The sequence below is a fragment of the Coturnix japonica genome, chromosome 5 (genome assembly GCF_054131305.1).
Source record: "Coturnix japonica strain WE chromosome 5, WE-NBRP24, whole genome shotgun sequence".
NCBI lineage: Eukaryota > Metazoa > Chordata > Aves > Galliformes > Phasianidae > Coturnix > Coturnix japonica.
The window spans coordinates 46342855-46356425 of NC_140667.1; the positions used below are offsets into that span (position 1 = coordinate 46342855).

At 42.3% G+C, this 13571-nt stretch overlaps 1 protein-coding gene across 17 annotated transcripts in view; it reads left to right on the forward strand.

Moving 5' to 3' along the window:
- EVL (Enah/Vasp-like) overlaps positions 1 to 13571 on the forward strand; it is a 117557-nt gene that overhangs the window by 44349 nt on the left and 59637 nt on the right. For 2 of the 17 annotated variants that reach the window (XM_085550564.1, XM_085550562.1), the window contains exon 1: positions 12001 to 12174. The exons of 14 other annotated variants lie outside the window; for them this stretch is intronic. In XM_085550564.1, coding sequence (XP_085406690.1) covers positions 12164 to 12174 — 11 coding nt within the window. In that variant the 5' untranslated portion in view covers positions 12001 to 12163. Of the gene's footprint in view, positions 1 to 11403; positions 12175 to 13571 lie in introns of those variants that run through there. One more of the 17 variants, XM_015865522.2, reaches the window with a different exon arrangement.

Genomic DNA, 13571 nt, shown 5'->3' on the forward strand with positions numbered 1-13571 from the left:
GTGCTGTGGGATGTGATGAGTGAGGCTCTCTCGGTTGCTGGGTTTGCAGGACTTCTTTCCTTGGGATGCAAGGAGTGAGAATATGGAGCTTTGGTGGCGGATTGCAGCGTGTCATCTTGTCACTGTTATCCTTTGCGTTCAGCTTTGCTTCAGGCAGAAGCGGGCTTGAGAACATCACGTGCTGGGGAAAAAGATCTGAGTGGGGATTGGAGCTAATTGAGCCGGAGCGTTAAGGGCTCTCAGTCGTTGTAGGGTACTTTGGAGGGGGGAGGAGAGGATTTACTGCAGGGATTTTGATCTGTAGAACGTGAAGTGCCGGTCTGTAGCAATGGTGCAGTTCACATCATGGGAACGTGATGAAGTAGAGGCTCTGGGTAAAATTGAAGCTCACTTCATGTATCTATAAATGAGGAGAGGTATCTGTTTTCATGCTTAGGTGAACTTGACACACACAGATGTATGAAGCACCATCTCTGGTGATTATTGTATTTTAATAGTGAATGAAAAACCCGAATAGAGTATAAATTGTTTGTGTTTCTTTATGGCAAAACTGGATTATGCACAATCTGGAAGGAAACGATGTGCTCAGTAGGACGAAACCAAAGGACTGTCTGTTAATCTTTCAGCAAAAGCACTGACTCAAGTATGGTTTTCTAATCTTTTCTTCTGATTTGGGGGTCGTTTCTCATTATCAGTATAAGAAGTTAAGCATTGCATTGATTATTTGAATATTTAAAGGCTGCATTGTGCATTGCTGCGAAGGCTGTGATCTTTAGAGGCACTGACAGCTTTCCCTCTGGCTATTAGCATGTCTGCTTTATGCAACACAAATGTCAACATCGCTGCTGCTCTAATTAGAGCAGTAGGTCAAACAGCATCTTTGTCTGTAGAGGAACGTCAGCCATTAGCCATGTAAAGAAGTCATCCTTTTGTTAAACTTGATTTATTGTGAAGGTATATTTCATCCTGTGACAACCTACAAAAGCTGATTTCAGAGTGGGGTATTTTTCCTTACTGAACATAGAGTAACACAGATACCATTCAGCTCTCTGCCTGAGCTGCAGGCAAAAACAGCAGAGAAATATAGTGCTATCCCTTAAAAGCATTCTGTGTTAACCTAGTGCAAAACAAAATTGCCATGATCTTCCTCACTCATGTAGGCTACTGGAGGCAGCAGTTTGGTTTTGCCTTTTCTGATTTGTTTTTAAGTAGAATTTAGCATAATTTCCATAATGCTAAATTTAAGACTGAGAAACCAGCGGTGCCCATCTTGAATGTCTGAAAAATCTGATTGCTGTTTACAGTTCATCCCATTTGTTTTTCTGACAATGTCTTTGATTGCTCCTCTTGCTAAACTACGCATCTTGCTAACTGCAATTGCCTGTGCCATTATGGGAATAGACTGAAAATCATTTTAAACTAGACACTGGTGTTAACATGTGAGTATTTTTCATTTTTGTGATTTTGGTTCTTGGTTGTTAAGTATTTAGTGAGACTCTGGTGGAAATTCCTCAGTTTCAGAAATGAAGGGCTCTTCCTTAGAGTAAGTAATAGTCAAGTGAGCTAACCCAGGCACGACCCACTGTGTGCTCTTTAATCCCACTGGCTGCCACATGGAAGGAGAGGGCCAGCAGTCAGCAGGAGGTCACGACTGTCTTTTCTCCTTAAGAAAAAGCCCTTTAAAGAACAGACCAGGACAGCCTGACAGTGCAAGGCTTGGGTCTGATTTTTTGTTCTTCCTCTCTCCTGCCCCTTTCCCCCTTCCCTACAAAGATAAGTGACCCCAGGTAGGTCAGGGTGGGCGCTGGTAGCTTCTTGCTGATTACATGTTCATGTTTGAATCTGCTCATTTACCTGTACCTTAGGGCATTCCTGGAGCACATGCAGAACACCAAAGCTAATAATTTGTCATCACTTCTCTGACCTATCCTGAGCCACGTGTGCCCCAGGTCTAGTAAAGAATGGCTATCAGTGGTCACCTCATGCTTGTCTGGGGCTGCCTGCTTCTATAAGCTGCCTCTGAGCATCAGTCCCAATGGGTCAGGTTGGGATATGCTGCTTCCTTCACGTGAGGATGGTGAGAAAGGGTCTGCCTGCCAAAAGCAGTGCTCAGGTGCTTTGCCTCTCCCAGGGGTATCTGGGAAAGCAAACCAGCCCATGAACACCCCTGCAAGGTGCACAAACATGATTCTTTACTAGTGGAGGAAAAGCTCATCCCTCCTTAAATACACTGGAGAGCTGAAGGTCTTGCAGACAGGAAGTGTCCAGTTTTTGGAGAAGTTGTGCTTTACTGCCATGGATTTTTTGTTTGTTTGTTTTGTTGTTGCAGTTGTTTGTTTTAGATGTTTTCTCAGTGACTGTCGCTTTGCAGGAGATTAAGGCTGTTTATTCCCCCAGACAGAAGCTGCATTTTCAGATTTGCATTGCCTTGCTCTGAAGAGACCATGTTGCTTCTGCCAAACTAGCTGCAGCAGATCTGTGACCTGCAGGGACCTGCAGTAGTAGGCAGGAGTTAAACCAGCCAACATGCTTCCAGCATAAATGTTGCTCCTGTAAAGAAGCTCAGACTTGTGAGAATATCAAGTGTCCCTTAGATTTTCCTTAGAAATCCCAGGCTTACTACGAAAAACCAAGTAGAAAAACAACTAAATTAGGCTTAGTTTGTTATTTTTCCAGCAGGACATGCCTATCAATTGATGTCTTTCAGTTAAGTTTTTCACTTCTTGCTGAATTTAAGTGGAAGAACTTAGGAATACTATCCCATTATTTTTTCCACCATAAGAATGTTCTTTCATGGACACACACACAAACAACAAAAAACTGCAAATGAGAGGGATGAAATTATTGGTTATTGTGTCTTACGTGAAGGACATGCAAGCATGTAACCAGTTTCTTAGTTTGCATAAGCATTTTTGTTTGTATTGGCCTGGTTATAGGAAGAGCCCATGGGCTGTTCTGGCTCTTGGCTGATGTATGCTCCTTGAGCCCAGCTGGGTTGGCTCTGCTGTTTTGGAAACTTCAGTCTGCACAGCTTACATTGAAGTCTGTGATGTTATCCACAGTGCTGTACTATGATTATTTCCCTGGTTATTTTCAGAAGGAAGCACGTCTCTCTTCCTCCTGCAGTGCAGGCTCTGACGCCACTCCATGCCACGCATCTCAGGGCACACCATGCTGCACATTGTGTTTCCCTTATTATTATGAGCTGGGTGCTCATGAGAGCATCATGGTGATAAGCTGCCACAATTTTGCTTGAGGAACATTAACTCTAGTCTGGTACTGAGAAATGAACTTTACTTTAAAACAAATTATGTCAAAGCTGAATGGAACTCATGACATGAGAAGGTGATGATATAATTGTGAAAATTTCTAAGTGTACAGATGAAGAGAATGAAAGAAAATACAAATATACAACTGATCTGGTGGCATCTGAAGACAGCAAGAAGTAGCATGGTGGGATGTGGGAGATCCCTGCAGTCCTAAAGAGCCAAGTATCCATCAAGAACATGGGAGAGGGATAGGAAACAGCAAACAATAAAGAGTCTGCTCACTGTGTAAGACCAGGCTGGGAGCTGGAGACTGTTCCCTGTGCAGGCTACAAAATCCTCAGAGCGAGCAGGGAGTTTTATTTTCACATATTATGTCTTTCATAGGAGAGTCCCTCAAATCCACGGTCTGATTTCCAGCTGTGGTTGCATTATTAAGTAAATAAGGACCATTGTCTGGGTGTTGGAAGCCAGTCATCCTAAGCAGAAAGAGATGAGACAAGCAAGGAAGGCAGAAATATTGAAGAGAAAAGGCTCGTGGTAAAAATGCAGACAGCACTTAGAAAAATGGTTCTTTGAAACTAAACTAATGCTCTCTAACCCAGTTCCACCGCCTGCCACGGAAATGCAGGCTGGATTTGAAAAAGGGTCTCAGAGGTCAGTGTTTTATCCATTAAGCTGTAACTGCCTAAACGGAGTATGCAGCCTCGCAGACAATTCAGTGCTCTGCCTGATTTGTATGCTGTTGGTGCTGCTGGAGTTGGTTTCAGCAGAGCAAACAGTGTGGATGATGCTGCCCATCTGATAACACCCCGATCAGAAAGTCTGTGAGGAAAGCTGGCTGCATGGGCCTTGGGTCTGGTAAACTCTTCAGAGTGCAGAGAGAACTCAGTGTGGACCTAGCAGCAAAGAGATGTTGGGATATTTCTGAAGCTTTCCCCATCCCCTGCGTGCAGCTCTCCTTGCAGTTTGTCGACTCGTGAGTGATTTTCAGTTCACTTTTTCAGTTTTTCTTCTTTTTTTTTTTTTTCTCCCCAAAATGTGGTGTCAGTTATGCAAAACAATAGTTCTGAACGTTCTGGTGCTGTCATAATAAAAGCAACGTGCTATTGCAAAGAGCACATCTCAGCATCACAGGCTGTGTCGCACTCCCACGCAATGGCTCAAGGGCTGAAGTTTTATGTCAAAGTTTGGCTGGGGGAGGTTGTCTTTTGACAAGTCTGTCTGGAGCGCTGACAAACAGGCTACATGTTTTAGGCAGTAAATACACCAGAGAGCTATAAAATTAGACTTCTGAAACATATATATATATATATGTGTGTGTGTAATTCCTGATATGAGGGAGAGGACAAGGCAGGGAACACAGGAGCTATAAAGAACTTTCACCCTGATGGTCTGTCACTGTGTTTGCTGCCATTTACCAAGTGTGGATTTGAAGTCAAAGGAATTTATATGGGCTTGTTTACAGCTCAGCACTGCAGGGTAGCTGAGCCTTTTATTTCTCAAGGCTATTTAAAGTGTTTTGATTTGATTTGGTTTTTTAATTCTACTTAAGGTTAACTTGAGGCAAATTCATTTCATCCGGCTCCTTTTAAATTGCAATAGATTTCCAGATTGACAGAAGAACTTTAAATTCCTCATGTGCAAATTTTGGAAATTTAACTGAAAATTACCCTTAGATCTTTGATTACGTATATATTTTTTTTCCTTAGCAGCTTTCCAGTCACAATACATTTCACTGTGCTGGACGCTGTAGCTTGGTAGAAACAAAGGATGCTGCTTCACCAGATCTTGGCATTTTACTGGAGCTGTTTACTCTGGGTCTCAGAGGAAGGATCTGTGTTCACTACTCTAGAAGACTTCAGAGTCTTCAGTCTTTATGTCTTCAGAGACTTCAGAGTCTTTATGTCTTCAGAGTAGGGTATCTGCACCTCAGGAGCTGCACAAAGCAATCCATGGCTATGGGAAGAAAAGATGAGAACTGAAATAGGATGAGTATGTAGTTTATAAATAAATATACCATAGTAGCAGTGCGTGCTCAGAAGTTTTTTAGTAATTGAGGCATGCAATTGAGTTTGGAGAACGCTGTTCTAGTGACATTTTAACTCATTAGCTCTCATGGAAGTATCTTTGTCAGCACTAATTTGTGAAAATTGTCCCAAACCATAGGAACTTCTCCATGCTGTGAACACAGGTAATTTCATGATGTCTTAAAAGCCTGCAGGATTGAGGATGATCATTCTTCATGATCCAGACGCATCCTTTGTGATATCTTCCCAACTTTTTTTTTACACCTTAGGCTTTGTTGTAACAGAGGATTGCTTTCATAAGGTTTAACAAAATCAGCAATAGGGTACACGTAGCCAAGATGTTTCCATTTACTGCCTGAAGTGCTTTCATTAGAAGGTGCATCCTGGATACTATTACACATAAACATCCATTGTGAGAAATGATGTAAGGGTGGTTGTTAGGGGAAGCAGAGCACAAATCATGGGAGGGCAAGAATACTTCTGCCATTATTGGAAATAGTCTCTGATGTCCTCTAAGGAATCTTGTGCTCTGCAAATAACGTGCAGCTTTGGTTTAGAAACATACAGGGTCATCTTGTAAAATCCCAAGTGTTGCATGCAGAGGAATCTGGTGCACAAATGTTTTCAGGGATCCCGTTTCAATTTTGGCACGCATCAAGTATTTTTTATCTGCCAGGGATTGGGGACAAATCTTTGCCAAGATATAATGGAAGAAGGGAAGGAGTTGGGAAGGGAGGAAGAAAGAAGGGGCCGCCAAGATAATTTTTGGTTTTCTCAAGCACTGTTAGTAGTTTTGGACAAAGGATTTGCTTACAGCATATCTCTATTCACTAGCTCTCCTTTGGTTTATTTTTACTAAAAATAATCTGAGAATGGTTCTTACTGTGAAATTTAGAAAAAAACCACAACAACACATCATTTGTTCCAGCAGGAAAAATACAGATACTTCAGTAGTTCATTTACATTGGTGTTGGTTAGGGTTAGGGTTTTCCAGCAGCATCAGGAAGGATGGAGCAGGTTTCAAGTCACGCAAAGCCATCTCAGCATCCTGCTAAATAACGGATTGCTGTAAGAGCTGCTGTAAGAGATGATAGGTGGAAGGAATGTGGATGCTCTGCTGCAGTGTGTGCCTACTCTTCAGAGCATTAAATAGGAAAGAAAGATTTGGTGGGCTGGCATGGCACTGCTGCGTGTGCCTTTTTCAGTCTTCACTTCCTTATGTCTGTAAGACAATTGCTATTTCCAGCCAGCCCTATTCTGAGCAGCACAAATAGCAGAAACAAGCCTAGAAGCAAGGCCAGGTGTTCTTCAGCTTGGTGTTACTTCACCAAGTGGGGATAGCACTGAATAGCGGAGAAGGTTGGTATAAGAAAGGAGCAAATGCAAATTTTGAGTGAGAAGCTGCTAATCTCTTATTGAGACTGTTATGAAATTTGTGTTTTCTGCATCAAGTCCTAAGCCAAGGAATTTATATGACTTCCCTGGGAATTGGGAGCTAGGAAAATAATGTATGTAGTTCACATGGTCACTGATTAGGTCTGCTGAAACCTCTTGTAATAAATGATTTACTAAAGTGAAAGGAAAAGTGCAAGTTGAAAGTGAAAACATCTGCTGTGCAGCCAATTTTGGGAGATAGCATATGCCTGTTAACATAAACATGAGATTGTTTTCAGCTGACTCCTAGTAAGTTTTCATGGGCACTCAGGCCATTGCTAGTGGCTTTTCAGATCAAGGCCATTGCTTTGCTTTAAAATAACAAAGTTATATAGAAAAGCTGGGTACACCTCTTGAAATCTGCAGGACTGAATGGGCTAAAATAACCTGTGCTCTTTAATTCTCAGCTTCTGTTTGGAAAAGGCAGCAGGGAGATGGCAGCAGGGAGATGCCTGTGCTGCTGGCTACAGGGGATTGCTGACGGGAGAAGTGAAGGACACGCTCCTCCACACCACTGGCAGACATGACACAGCATGGAAATGTTTGTTTAGTAGGGACTGTAAAATGTCCCAGGCACTCAAGTCCCTTAAGTACTTTCACATTTGAAGTGGAACTTTTTCTGGCAAACTTTGATCGTATTAGATAAATTCCCCATGATACTATAATGCTCCATTTGTTATAACTGTGCTGATTTGCGGATGTGCAATTAGCTGACTCAGGCAAAAAAAGCATCGTGGATATCCTGCGTATGAAGTGGCAGTTTATTTCTCTCCATATGGTCTATAACTTGTTCCATTCTGCTTAACGTGAGGTCTGGGCTCACTGCCCATTGCTCATCACAGTATATAGAGAAGAAAATTGAAGGCAGCCACAGAGTTAATTCTTTCCAATAGGGTTATTTGTTAATGCAATACCTTGGCTGCGCACATCAGGCTGAGTAGGCGGTCCCCTTGCAAGCAGGTGAGTCCAGAGATCTCCCTCTTCAAAGCAGAGGGCAGGAGAGGAAATTGTCTTAGGAAAGGTCACTGTGGGAATGAGTCAAGGTCTTCCTAGAAAAAAAAATACAGCCCCTTAAATCTGATATAACTTGTTGGGTCCTTAAAGGACTGGATGGTGTTTGTGCTTTTGGGTGCTTTGGTTGGTTGGTTGTGGTTTTTGTAGTTCTTTTTTTCTCCTTCTTTTTCCCTACCATATATTTATTTATCACTGCTTGAATGGATCTTTATTAGGGGCCTAGATCTTGTCCATTCTGGGTATATGGCAAAACTTCTTTGGACCTTGGTAGTGACGGAACTACATCCTCAATCAGTAGACTCTAAAAGACTCTCATTAAAAAAACATTCAGTGCAGTTGCTTGCTAGCACCTTATGGCACATTTTTAACCCCTGTAATACTAAATGAGCGTATTCTGCTTTCCTCTTCAGTGTTTCTTCTTGTCCTTCAAAATGAGCGGAGAGCACGAAAATAAAGATGTTAGAGACCAACAGCATATATTGACACAAATGGTTAAACTTTCTGAGGACAAGGCATTTTTTCTTGTCTCATCAGCATGTTTAGCGGTTGCACATCCCAGTGTATGAAGAAATGTCGTACGTTCAAGGACCATTAACAGCTGTGAAATTAGTTTTGCGAATCAGAGTATATAGCTGCAGATTTTTATACGCTGTTGTTTAGGATTTATGCATATATGCATACAGTCTTCTTGTGCTTGATGAAATTTGGGTGTGCAGTTTCAGTGTGAATCTTCATATATCTTAATCATGAATTTATTAAATGAAATGGCATTTGCCAAATGTAGTTTGCATTGTAATAAGCTGCTTTTTTGGAGTAGCACTGAATTAAAAATAAGAGAGATACATTTTTGAAAAGTGATTTGGGAGGTGTGAAAAATATATTCATTAAGAAAAAGTATTTTCTTAATGTCTCTTATAGTTCTATTTTTGGATTATGACTCTAATAGGCTTTCTGGTATATACAGCCAAGCACAACACATTCTGCAGTGCATCTTCTTTTCATTCTTAAAAGATTAGCTGGGTTTTGTATTTGGATGTAAGCCTGAGCTTGAGACTGAGAGTCTCACCTTTCAGGGTTTGCACTGTAGCTCCAAGATCTGAACATACATAACGCTATTGTGACATACCAGTAATGTCACATTCGGTAATGCAGTTCTTCAGAAGAAAGCAACCCAAGTGTCTCTGGAATACAAAATATGAAAGTCAGCAGATGTGCTTCTCAAAAGCCTGTGGGAATATTCACATAATTGCAGCTAAAGCTTCGCTTCTGCGTTCAGGAATCCTGCTCTTCTCACCCAGATCTCAACACGTGACTGAAATAATCTGTTTACCCGGCATGCAGTCCTTCATGAGGACTGGACAGAAACCAGCTACTGTGTCTTATTTTGTAATTTGTTCCAGAGTGCTGTTTCCTTCTAAGCACTCTCTAGTCCAAGGCATTTTAGCAATGCAGGCGAGTGATTAGAGCACTTCTGCTGGAATGCATGCTGTAGTGCTTAATGAAATTAATTTGGCTTATGGCGGGGTGCTGCGGGGCAGAGCTGAGTTTTGTCCTGCTCACTGTCACTGCTTCCTGGCATCGCTTTGGAGGTGGCTGCAGTGTCCCTGCTGTGAGGGTATGAGTGGGTGGGGAGGGCTGATTGTTTTCAGGTGTGCCCAGTTGTATCTGTGATCTGAAGAACCAAATCTTTGGGTGCAGATTATGCTAGCTCAGGAGTTAGCAGATGTTATTGTATTATGTGAAAGGAGAGTAATTTCTGCTTGGTTCAGCAGGAAACCCGTCCTGACAACTAAGTGCTGTGTCCTTGCCAAAAATCAGTGGCTGTATCTATCCCAGACACATCAAAGAGAAATAAAAAGCTTCTCAGAGTTTTCCTTAGTCTAGCATCCTGCACCTGTGTGCCTAGAAGAATGGAGCCAGCATGGCCAGACTGATCAGTTGATTTAGCAGTTTAAGAACACAGGTTATATCATAGAATCACAGCGTGGCTGAGGTTGGCAGGGTCCATCTGGTCTGACCCCTGCTCAAGCAGGGACTCCAGGAGCAGGGTGTCCAAGATCACACCCAGACAGCTTTGCTAATGCAGCCAAGAATTCCAGTAGCTTTCCTAGCAGCACATTGCTGACTTGGTGCCCTCCAGGACCCCCAGGTACTTTTCTGCAGAGCTGTCTTCCTGCTGGGTGCCTCCCAATAGGTGCTGATGCTTGGGGTTGTTCTTCCTTACATGCAGGACTCTGCACTTCTCCTTGTTGGACTTCTTTCCCAACACACGCAGTTAGGTTTGTTTGTGTAAACAGTACTTGGCAGTAATAGTCTAAGCAATGAATGAGCTGTAGAGAGGAAGTGCCACTTGACTCCAAGTAAAGCCAAGTTTTAAAGTAATGAAAAGTGGGATGTATGAATGAGATGGGGCGTTGCTCAACAAGCAGCCAGATCTCAAAGGAGAAGGCATAGTATTAGGTAAATGGCTGCCAAACTGAAGCATCAGGAAAGTGGTAATAAAATGTTTTGTTAAGCAGAAAAATATATTAAAAAACAACAATGACAACAAAACAAAGAGGAAAAAAAAGTATGAAAAAGGCTTTGCTTGTATGTCAGAAAGCACTCTTTCTTGTTCTATTGCAACATTTCCAAATCAGATGAAAACTCAACTGCTCTCCTTAGTGCTCGGCCAGCACTGAGCCTTGGAGCTCTCAGTGCTGGCTCATGGAGGAAGAAATGCCCAAAGTTCCACACAGTTGCCACTGCCTTCCAGCTCACCTTCGAAAGCTCTGTGTGCTGTGGTGTGCTAAGGAGACTAGGCCGCCATGTCAGACCTGAATGCTCCCCATCAGTGGGCATACAAGCATAGGCACCTAAATAGTTGAGAAAGACATGGTTTTGTGCAATGATCGAGATCAGGGAGGTCGTTCTTAAGTATTGCACTTTTGGGAACTGGGTTCAAGTTAGGTAACATGTTCCTTCCCTGTTTGTGTAACCTTGCCAGTTTGTGTAATGCTGCAGTGACACACAACTGGCTGTGAGCCATCTGTCCCCCCTCATGCTGACCTGCATTGCAGTGATGACAGCACATTTAATATCATCAGAGGAGAAATATTTTCTTGAGCAGTGAATGTTAAAAAAATGAAGTTGAGACAAAAGACAGTGTTAATTCCTTTGCAAATGTAAATGACCAACATTTTTATGGCTGAAGAATTATTATTTTTTTTCTCTTGTTTTCTGGCTTGTGTGTATTTCCTTTCTTTTCTGCTTGGATCTCTGGGCAGAGGTGCTTGTGGTGGCCTGGAATTAGGAGGAGCAATTGGGAGCCCAGAATACCCAATGTTTTTCTTCTGCAGATGTTTGCATTTTTTATTTGCATAGCGTGTGTTTGTGCAGTCATGGATAACAGCTGACGCTTTTACACACATTAGAAGAATGCGTGAGCACACTGACATAAAGCAGAAGGCAAAATCATGGGGAAATGGGGAGAAAACCTTAGGATTTTCTTATTTGCAGCAAGAACATACCATATAGTTCTCCTGCTGTTTGCCTTGCACTAGTTCTCCCTCTGCTGTTATCACATCATGCCAGAGCACACCCATAGCCTAAAGCCAAACTGGAAGACCAGGAAGCATTTGCTGGGTATCCACGTTTACTGCTTTTCCAAAGCAAGAAATGAGGAGAAAAAGGAAGCTGGGAAAAAGGATGTGCCTCAAATTTCTGCCACCTGAGAGGCAGCCTATCAAAACTGCTGCAGCTTTACCTTGGGAGAGGTGGCACTGAAGTATCAACTTACACACAGTGCTTACATACTGCTTGGAGTAAATTTGTTCTTATTTCTAATGTTGGAGACTTTTCCAACATTTGGAGATTTCTCCTTCTGTGGGGTAGTTTATTGGTTACCCTGTGCCAATTCCAGCTTGCAGGGAGGGCCAGGATGACGGTGGCCAGGGGACCCTGGGCTTGGTTCTGTACCATGCCCCCATCTCTGCTGTAAATGGATAGCAGCAGTTTGTCTGGGTCTTAGGTTTGTTTGCTTTCTTTCTTTTTCTTGGAGAGCAAACCTGTGCCTTGAGAAAATAATGAAATGTTTTTAATTGCTCCGCTGCCAATGAGGGAAAGGTGGTGCATCTAATCTCAATCTATACTGTTTGGACTTTTGTTCAAGAAATCAGCTGAAAGAAATAGTTAGGTTTTTTTTAATTCTTTTAAGACCCTTCCCTGCCAAGCAGGCGTTACTTCCTGCCTGCCCTTTTGCTCTCTTGGTAACACTTCCCTTTCCTGTTTTCGTAATAAGACTTCACATACACTCAGGTTGTCTTCCTGCCAAATCTGCGTTCAGCTGTGCAATCTGGTGAAATATTCTATTTGGGTGTAAACGCACGTGCCAGACTTGAGCATCTATTCTTCCAGGATTACCTGACCAGGTCTTCCTCAATGGCGGGCACGTAAGTACTTGGGCACTGTGCTCTGAATGGCACCAAGCTCACTGTCAGAGTTAGTGCTGGAAGGAAAGTGTGTGTCATTGGAGATGCAGGAGTTCTGCATTGTGGTTATAGCTTTGCAGGGTAATTTATAATTTTATACAGTGGTAATTATGTTCATATGGCATTGCTGTATGCATAGGCACCTGCTGGCAGTGAGGGAGAGGCTAGAACAGTTGAGTTGTCAGTGTGATTCCGGTGGCTCCAGAGGAGTTTTCACAGGTTTATTTGCATTTCTTTGGAGGCTGAAGAGAAACCAAAGCTAGATAATGCCAACTTCAGTGTGTTGATCTGCTGTATGTACTCATGAGTCCACCTCTCCTGATTATTCATTAAGAATATCATCTTTAAAAGCTTTTATTTAAAGTATTAATCTACTGAAACATGCATTTGGCTGGCCGGTGCATAAGAGTTTCAGTCATGGGTTTTCACTTGACAGTTTAGTCTTGGGTTTTGCATGATGTGTATTTTACAAGATTAGTTACTTCTTCTTTTTATTTCTGTAATTTAATGGTGAAGGGAAACGGTTTATATTAATAGCAGGCTGATCTAGTAAAGTTGTTGTTGTCTTTTTTACATCTTTTGTCTGTGTGTTTACAGATTAATTGGGTTCATTGTCTCTCCCCAGGGCATCTACTTGATCTTTTCTTTTAGGAGCATCTAAACACTTACTTGATAGCTTTTTTAAGGAACTGCCAAAGTTTATCTTCAAGGTGGCATGCAAAATTAGAGAGTGAACAGCGTTTCACTGCAGATGGAGATGCTGTGTGAATTAAAGCTTTAATGGAGCAGTGGGGTTTCTGTTAGAACACAGCACTGCTCCTGCGCTCTTGGAGTAGGCAGGTATTGAAGGAAGGTTGGCCATAGCACTGGGTATTGGGCTGCCTGGCAGTGCTGAGACTTCTCTCAATCACTACATTTCCGCTGCGAAGTGCCTTTTGCACAGCGGTTATTTAAAAACTTTTTTTAAGTTGAGTTGAGATACTGATGTCTGGAGTTCCCCTTAGAATCATTATATCTCTTACGGTTCAGTGTGCAAAACATACCACATGACATCCAAATCTCAGTGCTATAAATGAAACAGATGTGCTGGCTTACAAGGGCACAACAGTAGCCAGCCTGCCAGCCCTAAATTTACCCCAATTGGCAGATCTGTTGTTTAAGTGTGATAGCAAACACTGAGAGGTCAGGGTTTTGTGTGGACTTCTGCAGTACTGAGCTGCTGTAACAGAGGTGTGTGAAGCACCCCTACCACTGCATTATCTTTCTGCATTCATTATTTATTGTATCTTCCATCTCTCAAAGCTCTGGCCTTGTGTGATCTGAGTGCCTCACTAGCTGGGTTTTGGTTTCCATCTTAA